An 18,311-nucleotide genomic window follows, 5' to 3' on the forward strand; every position below is an offset into this window, starting at 1 on the left:
ACTCATCTTTTAACACCATAAAAAAAGCATTTGAAAGCATCTTTAAATCAAATAGCACACATATATGAAATCTGTTAAGTGCTCAGTTATGTATCTGTGTCCCATCACCTTCTTAATGCTCATATACAGTCACATCAACTATTGAGCTAGACATAGGTATGTAATTGCACATACAGAATCAAGGGTTCGGATTTCCTTCTTTAATCCCAGCCACCATAGAGCTGCTCATGGAATTTCTCTCATAAGAACAAGCACTGACCTCTCCGCCATGTTCTTTCACACAGACAGAGATGGCACCAGCAACTGACTAGAAACGTTAAGAAAACAGTCAACAGATTTGAAAAATATATTTTAAGATCTTTAGCCAGCCACAGACAAAAATCATGTTACCAGCCACTTTTCTACAGCTCACAGACTGAACTTCAGTTTTAAGTTGCATCTACACAAGAATATTAACTAAAACTGAGTCCGAGTAGTTAACACACTTCCTAGACAAATTACTACTCCTGCACACAGCCCACTTAATTACTTTTTTCCAATCCCATTTGTAACATCAATCAATTCGCAGATGCACTTTTAAAATTTCACTAACCTCTTCAGCATTGTCATTTCTGTTGTCTAACAAGGAACAGGTTAAGGAGAACATAGATTTTACCTACAGAAATTTAATCCCAAACTTGGCAAGGCTTCATTTGCATCGCACTAGGATGCATGAGTCGTGCTAGCGGTAACAAAACTTGTTCACGGTCCAAATTCTGAATGCCAAATCATTTACAATAAAATCTTTTTTCAAGTTAGGCAAGAGTCTTGTAACAGAAAATTATTTAGAAAAGTGAGGGAAAAGTGCCGCACTTATTTTGAATTAAAATATCTCAAAAAGTGAAAGCTAGAATACCTTTTACAGCTTTCTGAAAAGTTTCAGCAATGGAGATTTGATTTGGTGCTCAAGAATATATTTAAAAGTAGTGAGGAATCTGATTCCTCACTGCTTTGGCTGACTGGGGCCAAAGAATTTTATAGAGTAATACGTGAAGAAAAACTAGAGAGAATAATTGAAGAGGCACCATCAGCATCTTAAATTTGTCCACTAGAAAACTGCAAAGGTTTTAAGAAAAAACTTGTTAGCGACAAAACTGGGCTTGTTGAACATTAACACCTTAATTTTAATTAAACTACAGATCAAAACAAAAACATTGCTAATACAATCAACATCACAGTACTTCCACATCTGGTTCTTAAAGCAATCGGCACCTGTTACAACGTGTATGTAGCCTTTATATTCTTCAGGAAGATTACCCACAACAATGAATACAAAACCTCCAAATCCAACATGGGTTTGAAGGCCACTGGCTACAATATTCACTGGGTGCAAACGCAGTCATTATAGATGAACAGAACAGGCACACATTTGCTAAATGTATTCAATACAGCTGAAGCATTAAGTGATTACTACGGGCAATTAAGTATAGCATCATCCTTTTATAGGGTTTTTTTTTTTAACCTCCCAGTATCAAAACCATTCTATAAACATTCACATTGGTCCAAACTTCCAAGAAGCTTCAGCCAGTTCTCCTTTTTGTAAGCTATCCTCTTGCCCTCAAACAGAAGAAAAAGCGCTCAAGAATGTACTTCCGAAACAAATAAAATTGCCCAAACAGGCAGAATGGGAAAAATCTCTCTCAAGGAGAGACCTACATAAATGTAATTTTTACCTTGGAACAGATAACACTGGAATACTGCTACAATTGAGAAGTACGAAGTTTTAAATGCTCACCCCCAAAAGATAATTATCTTCAAGTCAAGCATTAAAAAAAACCCAAAACAAAACAACTTTGCAGGAACTAAACCAGTATTGCCTCTTTTATAGCCTGACAACTGTGACCAAAAATGTATTCAGAGTTAATTCATATTTGTTAATTCTAAGCAATCTAAATCATTCACATACAAAATAAATACGTAATCATACATCCAGAACCTCCAACCCATGGCATTTTTTCAGCCATTGTGACCCTGATTAAGGCCTCTCACAGTGTTTGTAGTCTCAGCTTAGACTAAATCCATCCCTAATAATCAGGAATAGTTTGGTGGAGGATGAGATTCCTCTGGATGGCAACTCTTTGCAAGGCTGCCTGTCAGCAGGAAGGAAACTACAGATAATGAACACCACAAAGGGCATTTCATCTTATTGTTGGGAAGCAGAGCAAGCCTACCTACTCCAAGCCTTCCACAGCAGCTCCTCACTGTTAATTCAGGAGCAAACATCTTATCCTTGACTTCTGAGTGCTTAATACAAAGGGAAAAGATCAACAATTATACCCAAAAAGGAAAGAAAAACTTTACTTTAAGGGCTAGTAGTATTTCTTAGCAGCCATAGCTGTAATTCTAAGAAATGACAGAATTCCACTTAAAATATGCTTTTCCTAAACATTTGAATATTCATGTTCAGTCAATTATGATTTTCCTCAAGATCTTAATATGTTGCATATAGTTTTTGTGGCTGCATATCCTGAATAACTCAGAACCATGCATAGTTAATTGACAGACTTGCCTGTTGTATTTCTCAGTTTCAGACATTTCCCTCCCCCCTTCCATAGTTTCATTTTAACATAATTTTTGACAAAAACATTTTGCAAGTACACTTCCAAATGAACTAGGTGCTCCAAAAATACTGAAACTAACTTGCTTAGTATATTTGAACCAAAGTGTTGATTATATAAGTTCCAATGCCTTTATGTATTCTATGCCATGTTAAGTGAACTGCCAAGAAGCACAATGCCCAACAGTGAACAAAGGCATGATGCTTTACAGTAATTTCCTGGACAGGAAATGAAAGGCTATAGAGACACTGAGCTGTGAATCCTTGACTTTCACCGCCTAAGACTCTTCTTATTAACTGATGAGAGATAGCACATTGACGATATTAAAAACAAAATCTATACCAATTCAGCTCTCTAGTGTTTGTTCACAACTGGTGAGAGAAGTTTAATCGGGTCTCAAATTATTGTAACAGCTTGATTTATCTATTAAAGCCTTTTTGTATTACTTGTATTTGCTTTAGATGGTACAAGTAACATTTGTAAAAGTAAACTGCTCCAGAAGAAAAGAAAGCTCCACCATATCCCACACATCAACAGCCTAGAGATGAAAGGCACATTCCACTCTGTAATAAACAAGTATTCCCACTGCTCTTCATTACTCACAAAATATATAGTATCAATGGACTAACCATTGTTAGCTATCCCCTCCATCTCATGTTCTTATATCAACCACCAGACAACTATATTTTTTCTCTAAATATGATTTAATTAAAAACACTAAATCAGCTTTGATCTTTATTTTATATATGTACAATAGTTACCAAATAATGAATACACTGAATCAGTTATGTTAAATTTCACATAACGTCAAAGGACATCAGCATGGCATGGAATAAACTCACACTGCCTTTTGCATATACAAAAAAATGCATTAATGTTAATTGTGATTACTATTTTGGTTTGTGTTTGGTTTTTTAATAACCTGCTTATTAATCCTCCAAATAATCTTGGCATAAAAACAGTGTAAGTAGTTAATTGATCAGTTAATATATTAGCAAAGATAAACATTAGTAAAGTTTGCAAGAAATCAATTGCAAAATTACCTCAAGTGTAGGACTGAATGTATTCACATGAAAGTTAACTTCAGTTAGAAAAGTTTTGAAAAAGAGCCCAAGTTGGAGCTGTGCATTAATTTGGTCAAACTGATTCATATGAATGAACACTCAAGTTTATTCAGATATTGAAAATATGACTATCCATTTAGTATTCACAAACATCTGTGTATATAGTGTGTGTATGTGTGTAAATATATACGCATATATAAAGTGAAGATATGTTAATGTAAAAATATACTGTTCATCCACTCCCAGTTACACAAAATTCAGTATTTGGACATTAAACTATGTAAGTATAAATGTCCATTTCAAATCTACATTCAACCAGCAACAAATACTTAGAAGTATTTTTGTAAACATTTGAGATAGGGAAAACCCATTCATTTACAAAACGATCCTTCTTTAACACATCAGCATCTCTTCAGCTTGAAAATTTTGTACAGCAGCTTCAGCTGGCCTATTGTGAATCTGCTCAAATCAAAGAGCTCACATTATCTTAGATCAATGTGTGAAAGCTCAGCAAATGCATAATTTTCAAATTCATTCTTAATCACCATCCATTTCCAGTTCACCAGCAAAAAGAAAATGCACTTGGCTACAAAAATATTAAGGAATGTTATTGAAAACAAAAGGCTATTTTGGTAGAAGAAACTACAAAAATAGTTGAGTCATGTTGTAAAGCTTTAATGCAAGAGCATTACAGTACAGATTTTCTTTCCAACCTTAAAGCTTAATCAACACCAAATTTAAATATCCATCTCTCAAGTGCTTGAAAAAAACGTGCTCAGTAAAAGTCTTTCTTCAATTTAGCCAACTGTAATTACGCAGGTGTCAAGCTCTGCGTCTCGGACATCTGTTGAGTGCTGTCTCTTGTTCCATTGGCAGCAATTACAGGTGTTGAGATACTCTGGTACAATGACGTAGGACAACTCAACACAGCTCCACTTTCATCCTCTCCAGTATCTGAATCTGGTGTCACAGAACTGCTTTCTATCCCCAGGATCTCACTAACTGCTTGAGGCAATTCCTAGAAACGAGGAGGGGAAAAAATATAAACATTAAAAATCACTGTAATTAAATGAAAAAAGTTTACAATAAGGATCCCTCCCCCAGTAAGTAATTTTTCGTTTGAATTTGGCTGTACTGAAAGCATCTCTCTCAGCATTAGTTCCATTAAAGTTACCATTTTCTGTATCTGCTTTTCAAAAAGACAAAGAGGACAAGCTCAGGAATCAATTCCTGGTTAACAATATAATCTTCATTGCAAAAATAAAAGTCTAAACAACTATTATAATTACACTTCAGGTTATTGAAATTAGTTCTATTGAGTGAACCATTAGTTTCTGCCTAATAAGTCTGGTATGCTTTCAGTGCAATGCACCTTTTGCCTCATCTTTCTCAAGCACGCTGAACATCAAATTACTTGTACTGAGGTTATCTAGTAAGAGTTAAGAAATCACGACCAAAAGGCACAATCCAGCTTTCCCCCAGTGAACAATATTACCCTATAAAATTAATCACTTGCTTACAGACTTTTAGAATATAGGTGCCGTATAGATACAGCACATCCTTTATCATACCCAGGCATTTAGTTAGTTCGCAAGTCATACATGTACAATTACAGCCAACTACATACTTTTACTGCCTATAAATGCTCACAGTAGATATATTCAAAATAGCTTTACCTTGCAATTCATCATCTGCATAGAAATTGCTTCTGCCTTGCAGAGTATATATTCCACATCAATTTTCATAGACAGTTCATTGATATGCTAAAAACATATTCACAAAGAATAGTAAGTGTGATAAATGGTAAATATGCTTTATTGTAAAATACACTAATACTGTACTGCACTGCTAATAAGTATCACCTTACAAGCTTGCCCCTTAAGCTATGAAGTGCTAAACATACTCTATTTGCTTTGACAAATGGGTACTGAAAGATGTAGTATGTAACAGCTGGCTTTCACCAGTATCCAAGATCTGCAAGAGGAATCCATTGTATTTCTAAATGTGACAAACTACCTAGCCCTCCTAGGTACCCCCAACTCACATTTTCAAAGAGATACCAAATAAGATTACAGAAGAAAAAGCAAAAATTAAGATTAAACATATTAAGCAGTAGTCTAAGAGGGAGAACAGTTTTCCATTTGTTAATGATCTTATCACTAAACACAGACATCAAATAAACCATTTTGAAAGCACAAGAGGACAGACGTTCAGTTCACATTTAACCCTTCACAAGATAGTACACACCTTTTCCTCCCCCCCAACGTGAAATACAAACATATTGCATTAACTCCAAAAAGTCAATTAATATTTAAATAATGCATAAGAATTCAGTACCTTTAATATTTCATTAAAGCCATAGTGCTTGTCCATTATTTGCTGTTTTTCAGATTCTAAGATAGCACAACAAAGGAGAAGATGAAAATTCTGGCAAGGCAATTCCGTCCACATGACCTGTTAAAATATGAAAACCACTTTTGAAATGCTCATGCTTTTCCTCTGAAAAGAAAGGCAGTTCTTGGAAAATAAGGAAGCCCTCAAGCCGAGTGGCTTAACTAACAATAAGCTATTTTTGAAGGCAACTAAGTATTTGTACAATTATTTGAAATTTTTCTTTTAGCCAATTAGTGACAACTGCAAGTATGAGTCACCAAATGCTTATCTGGTTAAGACTTCTGTGTCTACCAGGTTGTCCACTATAATGCTATTAAGCTGCCTGAGCTTGCGGTCTTGTGAATGTGTGTGTTCTGCCTCAGCTCATGTGAAATTCTCCTACTCAAAATTACTAACTACACAGAAGTGATTAAAACTAACAAATTATTTGTGTGGCTTAGTGTGTCTGCATTAAGTGTGAATTGGCAGAAGTACGTCATGCTCAGCAATCCCTCTAAAAGGTTCTAATGGTTATAAATAAGGTGCTACAGTTGCTCGCAATCCCCCCACTGCAAGAACCCAAATACATATACACGCAGGTTTTGGGGGTGGGTGGGTGTTACTTTCTGACTGCAGACACACTGGCTTTTGGTCCCATGTAGGCTACAGATAAACATTCTCAAGCTCACTGGGACTGAAATGTGCAACCTCAGTATTAATACCCTATTTTAGCATGTTCATGAGAGTCAAATCTTAAAAAAAAAAAGTATTTGAAGAGAATGTGTGTGGTGGGCAGAAAGCTGGAGAACAGTTTTGATAACGAAAAAAGGAAGAAGAAAAAAAATGTTTGCATAAATTACTCTGGCAAACCGATAAAGGGATTTGAGTCAACGGATTTACTCTCAAAACAGGCAGGTAAAAAAAGCAGGCTCATGAAGATTCAGTCTTACTTCATTAGTAAAAATTTTCTTGCTTCATTGTTGACAGAACACAGCCTTTAAGCTCAACAAGAGCTTACTTATACTTGAACTTTTATCACTAGTACACGTAGCCCGTAAGCAGAATTGCATAAATCTGAAAGATATCCAAACCAAGTTCACCCAAAATAAAGTGCAATTAATTTTGAATGTTTCAATTAAGATTCAATTCACTCAGTCCAGAATTAAATTTTCTATCTTTTCCAGGTATCCAATATTCTGTTAAAGCACTCTCTCACTCCAGGAAAAGGGCTGGAATGTAAATAGGCTGATAAACAACAACAATCATATGAAAATGCCTATAGTCTACCAAATACAGTCTGTCTACACACCTTTTTTTTCACTCCCACTTCATAAGGAGGAAATATTGACAGCTGTACATGGATTTGGTTCAAGTTTGCACATAAAGGGCGCAAACTACTGCCTACACGTTTCCAGTACACTCAAATTCTTATGGTATGCATACCACAAATCCTCTGCAACAATCACTAATGAAGCACATCAGACAACAGGCTGCCTCTTGGCATTAAATCTAAACCAGAACATAGATGATGGAAGCATGACAACGCAGGCTATGGGGGAAATGGAACCAAAATATAGATCTGTATAACAGCTACCTTTTTATAGACATTAACAAAATATTTAATTTTTGTATCTACAACTTAATGCTATCTTACTGGAATATCTACTTTAAGAAGTATTTGCTTCAAGCTGTAACTTCCGTGGAAGCTGGATCTGGCTTCAAGAGTGGAAAAAACCCAAAAATACTAACAAGGATGTTTACAGACATTCTCTCCTCTCCGAGGAAAATTAGCAGCTGTCACCAGCTGCTAATACCAGCTGCAAAAAATTCCGTACTTTTTGCTACCATTTTTGATACACCTTTCAAAGTCTGGAACAGAGCATGCACTTAAGCATCTGTATGTAAATGTGTAACAGCAGCATCACAAAGTGCTTGGAAAAGGATGAAAGAAAAATAGCATTTAAGTTAAGAATATAAAATATACCACTTAAGTGCGATAACTTTCTCCTATTTCTTTCTGATAAAGCTGCGCAAGTAAGGATCCATTTATTCTCGCACTGCCTCAGTATCCATGAATATTTGTAAGCAATGCTAGCATATAAGTAATTTATCACTGGGTCATTCTGGTTTTATACTATGTGAGCTGTACTAGCATAACACTGGAGTTAAGTGTGAGCTAGCTGTGTAATTTTGTTACAGAATTTTTCTTCCGGGATTCTTCTTCTTCTACCCAGTCTTCCTGCACCATCTTGAGAGTGAAGCAGCTCACTGTGCAAAGGAAAGATTAAGAGCTGGCTGGAATTACCAGGTAATATTGTCTGTCCCTCCAGTGTGAAGGAGGGACTGGGCTGCTCTCAATTTTGGGATATCTAAGCAGGGGCTCAGTATGCTGTCTATCTGGGCTGAGTTTGAGAGACACTGCTAAGATGTACTGCAAGTAATCCCACCCACAGGCAGAGCAGTTTAACCTGCATTCATATTTCTGTAAAAAGGTGTTGCATATAGCATTGCAAAAAACTGCAATCACATAATGTGTCTCAACTTATCCACAAGGTGGAATGCCACCTCTAGCACGTGCACTGCCTAGCACACCCTGTTGTACCATAACCACCCACATTTTCTACCACAATCTGATTATTATGGCTCTTGCTCAGTAAGTGGGAGGGCTTGGTTTTAGCCTCTACTCCAGCTGATGGGGACTGGTATCTCCCATCTGTAAGGTGAATGTCTAATAACCGGTCTAGTGAAGAATCTTCCTCATTCCTTTTTTCGAGATAAAACACTGGAAGTCATGAATTCAGTGGGAACAGGGAAAAAGTATCCGATGCTACCTTAGTGGTTCAGGCAACTCAGAGGACAGAAATGCAGATCCAAAAGAACACCCTGAAATTCATAGATTAGACAGAAAAAGCCCCAGAAGTCCTGGAACTTGGTACTGGAATCTCAGATCGTACCTCCCCTTCCTCCCATTCCACCCTCTGCAAGTGAATACGTCACAGGGTAGCATCGCCTTCAAATGGGTTGCCTCAATTCATGTGCTATTACAAAACAGCACATGAATTTTGCTCAGACTGAACTACCCTAAAAGCAGTTCATTTCTCTCTATTGATTACAAAGGGGAAAATGGTCTCTCTAGCTTGCCTTTGTAAATCCCACATATACACTCCACTGATACCAATGAAGCTGCACAGCTATGAACGGGGGGGACGACACACAACGACACACAGACGTTGTAAGCTGGACTTCAACTGTGACAAAGGTGACACTACCTTTCACATAAAAACATCAACATAATGCCTTAGTTTGTTTTAAAAAGGAAAACAAGATACCCCCTTTCCCATTCCATATCTCCTAGCAAAGAAATTGAATACTTGTAGTAAACATACATTATGATGTGCTAGAAGGAACCTACAAGACTAGGTTTCCATCATCTTCCTAAGACAGGAAAAATATACTTAAGAGTTAGAAATATAGTGTGTTTCTTTTCTGTATGCACATGCATACACGCATTAAAGCAGAGGTGATAAAAACATGCTAGCCTGGGACTATAAGAATACTGTTGTCAGTATTCTTATTACTATATATGTCAATACTATAAATAAGAATACTGCTGTCATCAATTTAAAAAGAAAAATTAGTCTTTAAAAAATACTGAGAAGACAACATAACACCGAGGGGGAAAAACGAGATGGGTGAAATTTTTTTCCCCCAAAATCATTATCATTTATACCTTGGAATACGAGAATTCTTTTGGTTTTGTACATTTTGGTTCCCTTATTTATGAATGTTATTCATAAACTTTTTAGTCCTTTTCAGTTAAAAGATCACCTCACTACTCTATGATAGTAAATTCCACCAACTGATGATAAAAAGCTAAAAAAGATTTACTTTAGACAGTTTTAAATACTGGTCCTCCTCTTTATGTGACTCCTTTTTCATTAGTGGAAAAAGTGAATAAAAGCATCACCATTATTTTTCATTATACCAGAAACAACATTATTTTTCATTATAGTACAAATTTTATGCATCTCAGTCCTGTTCTTTTCATTACCCTTCTGTTCTCCAGCACAACTCTATGTGATGTTATATCCTAGAAAATACTCCTTCCATTCATCTGAACATTTATTCTCTAGTTTGTGAGTTTTCAGTGGATATTGTGCTCTTGTTAAACGCATCTTAGACAATAAACCTGTACTGTTGACACAATTCTCAATTTTCTTGGAACAAAGAATTGAAGTGCGTTCAACAAAAATGTTAGTTCACCTTAATTACTCCATATGATCCCAAGATCACCGAAATGAAAAAAGATCTCATTAACCTGGAATTATCAGAACTTCCACATTTTGATGTTTTAATTATGTTATTTGGCATCATGAGGCCTTATCATCAAGATTAAATGGATCTTCTGACATCATCCTCTTTATGGTTTTGGCTAAAACAAAAACTACCCTGCCAGTGCTTCATTCCACTTAATCTATAAAGTACTACCAATATCAAGGAATTAATCAGACACACACACAAATGCTTTTTCTTCTAGCATAAGCTCTTTTCCTTTAAAAGTTAACTGATACTCTCCACTTACTACTTCCACGTAAGAGCCTCATCTGAAGGATCCTGTCCAAACCTTTTTGAAAAAGCCAATTTATCTCCACCACCTCTCATACGTATTTTTTCATTAACTTCCCAAGTTGTTGTTTTGGCTAAAAAGACATAACATATGCTAAAATGTCCTCACCTCATTGCACTGAATCAGTTTAAAAAATTTATTAGAGTATTAATCACTTTGCAGAATGATTCATGCTTTTTGTTCTGAAGTCCAAAGACTGCTGGAGTTTGTGTGATGAAATATCTTCTTACCTCCCAGAGTCGAAGAATATCTTGAAAGCTAAATTCCCTTTTAAATCTGATAAGAAGCCATCGGAAGCAAAAATAAAGGTAGCCTGAGTCTTGAGATTCTAGGAATAAGAGTGTTACATTTCATAAACACCAAATTTGGTTAAGACAACAGGGGGGAAAAAAACCCCAACACACTTTACAGGTACACAATCATACCACTGATTTTTAAGACGGTGGCCCCTTTCCAGAATGAAAGATACTTGCCAGAGGACAGCATATTTTTAAAATCAGTAGCAAGATGACCCTGTTTTTCAACAGTTATGGAGCAATTACTGAAATCTTTTAGGCGTTATTAATTTACAAGTCCTGTATTCATATAATATTACTATTGGAATTATGTTTAAAGACTGGTAAGGATATCAATGCACATAGAATGCAGCAAGTTCTTTTAGTTATTGTGCATGAATAATACACCTACCTAAATAACTGCAAAATCCACTGTCTAGTAAACGAAGCAAAGTACTCAGTTGAATTAGTTGTGTCTTCATACCCTGCATCTGTTCTTCAAAATTCTGATGCTGGATGGAATAAAATATCAGCACTGTCATTTTTATTAACTCAATGATAATTCTGAGATTTACAGCTATTTTTAATTTTTAAAAAAAAGTTTGTTATTGCAACAGTGGTTCTCATCCTTTAGGTATTTAACATACGGATATTTAACTGTACTTCTATCTAATGAAATGTCTGCCTTTTACTGAAAGGTTTAACTAAAGCAGTGAACTGTTTTTCTTTGATAACACTTTTGTATGTAATAAATTATATTTTAAATCAGCCTATGCTCTGTACCTCCAAGCAGCACCACTGCTCTCAAACCAAAAAGACATCTCATACCAGTCACATATTGTTTCACCACATGCACAATTCATAAAAGCTTCAGCTTGTGAAAAGTCTAAATTGCATTTAACAAATGCAAAAGGTAAGTATGACAGGGAACCATCATCTTGAACAAAATCCTGCTAGAGGACTCCTGATTAATACAAATTTGTCTGTGATGGCTCTGAGTTACTTCAGAATTTCCAAGGAGTCAAATTTGTCTGTATTGCACAGTAATAGTATCACAAACCCACCATAACCTGTGTCAATCAGAAAAAAAATGTATTTACTTCAAACATAAGATGATTGCTTTAAAAGAATTCAAAAAACCCAATGAAATTTATAAAATAAAATTAACCCCAAATGCTATCCATAGCTTATCTGTTTATGCGGGCTAAAAAAGCCTTATTTTACCATTTGATCCATGTATGATACAAAGCACCAAAAGGCATCTACTTCATTCTCCATAACATACAAGAGAGGTGAAAGCAAGTCACTCATCCCCTGGACATAACCTTGATGGAGAAAAAGGGAAAAAAGGCAAATAGGAATTTAGTTGAACTCAGCAGTTAAACAGTAATTTTTCAAGTGTGTTGAATGACTGAACAAATGTTTGCATTCCACGTTTGTACAGATACTGTAATTTTCCAACTCAACCACCAATAAAGACATTTTTGTGTTAATAACCACCAACATCCAGTAGATCTAACAAGATTTACCAGCAGTTTCTGCCAATCTAAAGAGGGCATAAAACACATGCATTGCTTTTGTAGTTGTTAAAATAGGTACAAACTGAGCTGACACCAGAATAGATTTTTAGTAAAAAAAGTTCCCATTTAGAGCTCAGAAGCATATAGTGCTATTTTTAAGAAGATTAAATATATACCTTGCACCATCACAAATACAGACTCATATTTATTCTCCTCTCCATCTGTAATTGGTTGCTTTCTTCCATACATTTAAAATCTTTTAATGTCTTCCCACTTTTTTTTCCCCCAACTGAAGATTTTCTTTTCAAATAGATTTGAAGAAGAGATGCTGAGTTTCAATCCCAAGAAAACATACGGCGCAATAGCTTTTACGAAGAAAATTTCGCACTTAACATTTCTTTTTTCTGGCACTGAATATGCTTTAAGGATTCCTGTATTTAGGGAAGTAAGGACTGTTCTGCTTGGACGGTATTTTAAATACACTAAAGCCTAAGACCAGCTATGTAACCAAGCAGCCAACAACAAAGATTACTACCTATCAAACTGCGGAAGAGGATTAACAGCAAAGTATTGCTTGTGAGAAGCATGAAAGAAACACATATCCAGACCTGATTCAAGAAAGTGCCTTTAGGTTTCTGTGCCTAGAAATGGTGAATCAAGTTCATGTGCCCTAAAAAGCATTCACATGCCTTGTAAGAAAAGCTTACATTTAACTGGAGAATAAAATGCCCATTTTTAGAGCATATCATTTTTACAAATAGCTAAAAAATTTCAGTTGTATACCAAACAGTTTCGAAGTTTTATAGCTTTTTAATACTTCTTCCAGCTTCCTTACTTGTAATTAACAGCCCAATTAAGAAGAGTAGAGGACAAGGATTTTTACAGCTCATTTTTCTCCTTCTTCCTGACTCTTCCAACTACCTTACCACTGATGCTCAAGTCAGCTTATCTACTGCCCTATTGCTGCTGACCTCCCCAAGTAAGGGAGAACATAATTTATGTGTATATCTATCGTCAGTGGTTGGTTCAACATGACATGACATTTCTCAGACTCAAGCTTGGCTGATTCAATTTCTTAACAATGTAATTATAACTGAATAACTGAAAAGAGGACTGGAGCCAATGACTGTGAAAATATGGAGCAGGTGTGAGAAGAAAAACAGAACAAGGAACAGAAAACAGGTAAATAATTAAAAGGTCAAAAGAAAAAAATGTTTTATTCCCTACACATTTTAATACTATAGCCAATTAAAAATAAATGCAGAGAAAATTCTGTTCAAGACAGTTTAAAAGTCTCTTAAAGAATAAAACCAGTTGCATTAACGCAGACTTGAGGAATTCATTCAGAAAAATGTTGTATTAACAGCTGTTCTGTCCCCTCCCCTATCTGGCACTTTGTGGCATTATTCAGACCTCTCTACAGCTGCTGTCGAAGGATTAAGAGCAGCACTGTACCAATGCTTGAGTAGCTTAGAAGCCTTGGACAGATACAATGTCAAATGTACTAGATTTCCATTATTCTTGCTTGTTTATAAAACAGAAGTCTTATCCACTGCATACATTTGAGCCATCTAAACAATGTTTTTAATAGAGTGGGTGGTAAATGTCCTTTAATTTCATTTATATGTCACTGTGCATTAATGCAGGTTGAAATGTGGAAAGACATGAGGAACAGAGCTACATGTGTAAACAACAGGCTCAATCAGTTTTAGTTTTTCCCTCCTTTTTCAAGCCAAAGATCAAGTCTCTCTACACACTTGACAGAAAGGACAAAAGCTGACAAGTCCTATGGCTCTGCAGCAAGTTTACTAGCGATTAAAGATTTGTTCCTACTTTTTGCCTTCAAAATCTAACACAAAGTGGGCTTTTAGAATCCCAACACTCTTCTGGGACAGAACGCCAAAAAAACCCCCAAGTACACAACAGCCAAATGTCATGCCAGGGGTGGAGGGGGGAACCAGCTAGAAGTATGTTTTCCCTCCCTCCCTTCCAAGTCAATTAACAGAAGCCAAGACTTAGACATCTCATATACACTGTGATTAAAGCAAGATGTTATATGCTGTTCCTTCTGCAACAGATGCGTACACTAAAGCGTAATTTTTGACAGACTGTTAAGTGTACTCCTCAAGAACCAGCTTTTAAAGTATTCATAAGAACATTTGTGTTTACAAACAGCTGGTTCAGCATACTGAGCTTTAATTACAGCAGTGGCAGCCGGTTTATCATTTTTATTGATATATCAGTCTTAAAAATGGATATAACACTCAAGCTCCAAAGAACCAAACCCATTTAAAACTCTGAAAAGCAAACTTGCTTCAATTCTTAACACAAAAAAAAAACACCAACAAAAAAACCACCACAACACAACAGTAGGGCTATAGTGAAGACAAACTGCCACTTAATTCCCAATCCCACCTCAGCTGATGACTCAGATGCCTATGATAAACATCAGATAGGAGAGAGGAAGAAACAGGATGAGAAACTGAACAGTCATCTACATTCTTAAAATACAAATCTTGACATTTACAAAAAGCATTGTAATCAATACAAGTTCAATTGTATTAACAAGCCTTAACATAAGCAAATCTGCATATCAGAAACTAAAAAGGCTTTTACATTCAGAGGAACACAACTTACCTAAGTCAAAGTCATACATGCAATAGGTCATCAAAATATCATGAAGTAAAATCAATCCTGGATTATCTTCGCCTTCGTAGAATTTATTTGTTCGATCTGTCCTGTTTACATCTTTCTCTAAGAAAACAGTCCAGATTCAAAAACATTTTCAAAACAAGTTCTACAAAGCCAGCATCAAATGAATTCAGAATGTTTTTAAGCTCCTGCTTTTTTCCTCAAACACTGTTGCAAAGCTTTGAAGTGTTTAAGACAACTGCATAACTGAATGTCATTTCAAAATAAAGAATATTTTAAAAGAAAGAAAATCCTTCCTGTCTGCAATAAAAGGATTTGCTTATAAACATATTTTAAAGCTTTTTGCCTTTTTTTGTTAATACTTTTTATGGAAAAATTCCTGACTATAATTCCGTGAAAATGTTTTACACTTACAGGGATTAAGAACAATTTTATGTGAGTTAGCTATGCAATGCCATTTATGAATATTTATGCGATGCAGCATAAGCCATAGTAGGAAAGTTACCACATGATCAGCTCAAAGACACAGTGATAGTTCACGACAGCATGTTTATAAATTCTGTTTAACAAGTTCTTATAACTCATAGTGAGCTGAAACCGCCTGTTTCATGAGGCAGTTTTCATGCCTCAAACATACCAAGCACACAGCATACTCTTTAATAATGGGAAATTCAAGACTGATGTATTGAAATAAGCAAAATTTTGAGTGCACTTAATAAAAGCAGTATTTTGTAGTTTTGGATCTATTTTACAACATAAGCCTAATATTGTCATTTACATTTCAAACACTTAAAAAGGAACAGAACTTTAACAGAAACAAAACTTCAGCCTTTTTTGAACTCTGAATGTTTTTTTTTTCTGTTACATACACACTCTTTAAAAAGGTAGTTTACTAATCTACTAAGACTAGACTTTCTCAACCCTTTCAGCTTGCCTGTTGAATAACTGGCTGAAATAAGTTTAGTCCATGTCTCAGAATAACACAAAAAATCTTACCCTGTCTCCTGAAATAACTATTTAGTAATCCTAAACGTTGGTGCCCAAACCTCACTACCAAAGAGAACTGAGGATACAAACTGCTAATTGTCAGCAGAACTTGATGAAATTTTTAAAAGTAGGTATAAAACCCCACAAGTCAGAATGCACATATACAAATCCCTGTAAGAAATTTTAAAATACACAGACACATTTTTCTCATTGTATGTCATTATTTTAATGACATTCCCAGTAAAATTACATCGTGAAATAACATGAAATAAAGAGCCTTTTGTTATTAGGTAAAGGAAGCTAACAAATCCAGCCATTCTGTAACACTAATGTGTAAAGCTCTGAATTACTCTAGTTAAGGAAGTTTTAGTATTAAGTATGTAACAAAGTTTAGACACCTCTGAAAACAGCAACATGTTAGGTTTTAGTGCCTCTTCATACAGGTTACTCAAAGGGTTACATTTTTTCAACTTCACACTGAATTGTCAAAGTGTGTGAATTTGTACAGTTAGGTATGTTTCTAAATCTAAATTTACCTATAAGACTCCGGTAATCTCTTAATCTTGAATTTCGTTTTTCCTGTTCCTCACTGACAGATTTCCACTGCAGTTTCATCCTGAAATATTCATCCCTGAAGAAGATAGATAATTTTGAAACCAAAACATGCTCAATTATAACATTTCTTTCTTTTTTATTTAAGCATTCATTCACTCCATTTGTTCTTTGGCATAAACGGGATAACAAAAACACCCTGTTTATATAATATTTTTACTTTAGTATAACAATCGTTTTTAAGAAAGTCTCACGCGCTACTTTGCATTCAACAATCTTTAGCAGCTGTGTTTCAACTTTCCGAAAAGCTTTCTAGATCACTATATGCCTTAAGAAAAAAGCAGCTTTTTAATTTATTTTGTAACAAAAACACCACTGTACTCACGTTTTACTTTTTTGCAGATTTGCTCTCTCTTCTTTAGTGCTATTCCAAGGAAAATACCCCAAAAGAAATTTCCATGCCTCTTTTCTTAAAGTATGGCAGAGACCCTATGGAAAAATAGATATGAAACATTAACAAAGACTGTTTCAATTTTGTGAGGAAATGTTCCTATAGTGATACAACACTTCTTAAAGTAACAACTTAAAAGAGAACTTTTATAAGTAAGCTTCTTTTTACATTGTAGTCAAATCTTATCTGCTAACTAGGTATCACACTTGGAAGCGAGAGGAAGAGACTATGATTAAGCAGAAAACTGTAGAAGCACTGGATTCATCCTTAGAAGATAAAAAAGAAACTTTCAAAAATATTTTCCTTCCTATATTTTTGCTTCACTGCTGGAAATAAAAACCTTACGGGCATCACAAACTTTAAGAAGCAAAAACAATACCTTTAAAATTTCTAACATGACATGGCCAACATGCAGATGAATCATCCAAGCAATCAAAAATACTAGTGTCCACTCAAGGACACTATTTGTCAGAAATCTTTCCAAGTAATGCTCATCATTTGTAGATGACAAAAATGTACTAGCTGAATCATATCCCACTCTCATCAAAAGAGTTTCTTTCAACTCCTGAAGTATAGTCATGAGAATGAGGCACTTTTGCTATCAGACTCCCCAGTTTACTAGTCCAAGGCCAGCTTGATTCCTCACTATATTTCTTCATTTACCATTAGATTAAGGCAAGAAAGATGGTGCAGCAGATAGCATCAACCACTGCAAAAACAAGTAGCAACTGGAACTTTTCCAGTAACATGCAAACAGTTCAAGAGAGGCATTTTAACTTTTTTCTTTAATGAGGACCTGCACTTAATGTACTGGAAGTTATTGGGATCTTAAGTCATAAATAAAATCCAGCACTCACTCCTCTGGCAACAGACAACAGAGATGACAGGGAAATGGGCTACTGGAAGAAAAGTTTTGTAGTAATTCTCATGATTGCAGAAGGGTCCTTAATTGGCCACCTCAGGCACAGGTATATTAAAGAACAGTCACAGAAACTGAAAAGGGCCTCAGTTTCACTCTACCCCATTCACAGTACATTACTTAATACGTATAGGTCTTTAAAAAACCTGTAATATCAATGTTATCATTCTCTACTTCTGCTCAAACTCCAAGAATCCAAGACTGCATGCTTGCAAACATGCATCAACAGGTGCACAAAGAATGCATTAAGGCAGATGGATTCCCACCAAAAAAAGAGAAATAATAAAGTAACAT

The 18,311-nt window shown here is 35.4% G+C and overlaps 1 protein-coding gene across 1 annotated transcript in view; it reads right to left on the reverse strand.

Moving 5' to 3' along the window:
• Positions 1 to 3,319: 3,319 nt before the first annotated feature.
• The window catches only part of TBC1D15 (TBC1 domain family member 15), a 38,737-nt gene continuing 23,745 nt past the window's right edge, over positions 3,320 to 18,311 (reverse strand). Inside the window, exons 9-17 of the mRNA XM_050894417.1 lie at positions 17,033 to 17,136; positions 16,632 to 16,726; positions 15,094 to 15,210; positions 12,161 to 12,261; positions 11,349 to 11,448; positions 10,892 to 10,989; positions 5,999 to 6,115; positions 5,338 to 5,424; positions 3,320 to 4,679 (exon numbers count right to left, since the gene is read on the reverse strand). Coding sequence (XP_050750374.1) covers positions 4,473 to 4,679; positions 5,338 to 5,424; positions 5,999 to 6,115; positions 10,892 to 10,989; positions 11,349 to 11,448; positions 12,161 to 12,261; positions 15,094 to 15,210; positions 16,632 to 16,726; positions 17,033 to 17,136 — 1,026 coding nt within the window. The 3' untranslated portion in view covers positions 3,320 to 4,472. The remainder of the gene's footprint in view (positions 4,680 to 5,337; positions 5,425 to 5,998; positions 6,116 to 10,891; positions 10,990 to 11,348; positions 11,449 to 12,160; positions 12,262 to 15,093; positions 15,211 to 16,631; positions 16,727 to 17,032; positions 17,137 to 18,311) is intronic.

Source organism: Gymnogyps californianus, chromosome 1, assembly GCF_018139145.2.
Source record: "Gymnogyps californianus isolate 813 chromosome 1, ASM1813914v2, whole genome shotgun sequence".
Classification (NCBI taxonomy): domain Eukaryota; kingdom Metazoa; phylum Chordata; class Aves; order Accipitriformes; family Cathartidae; genus Gymnogyps; species Gymnogyps californianus.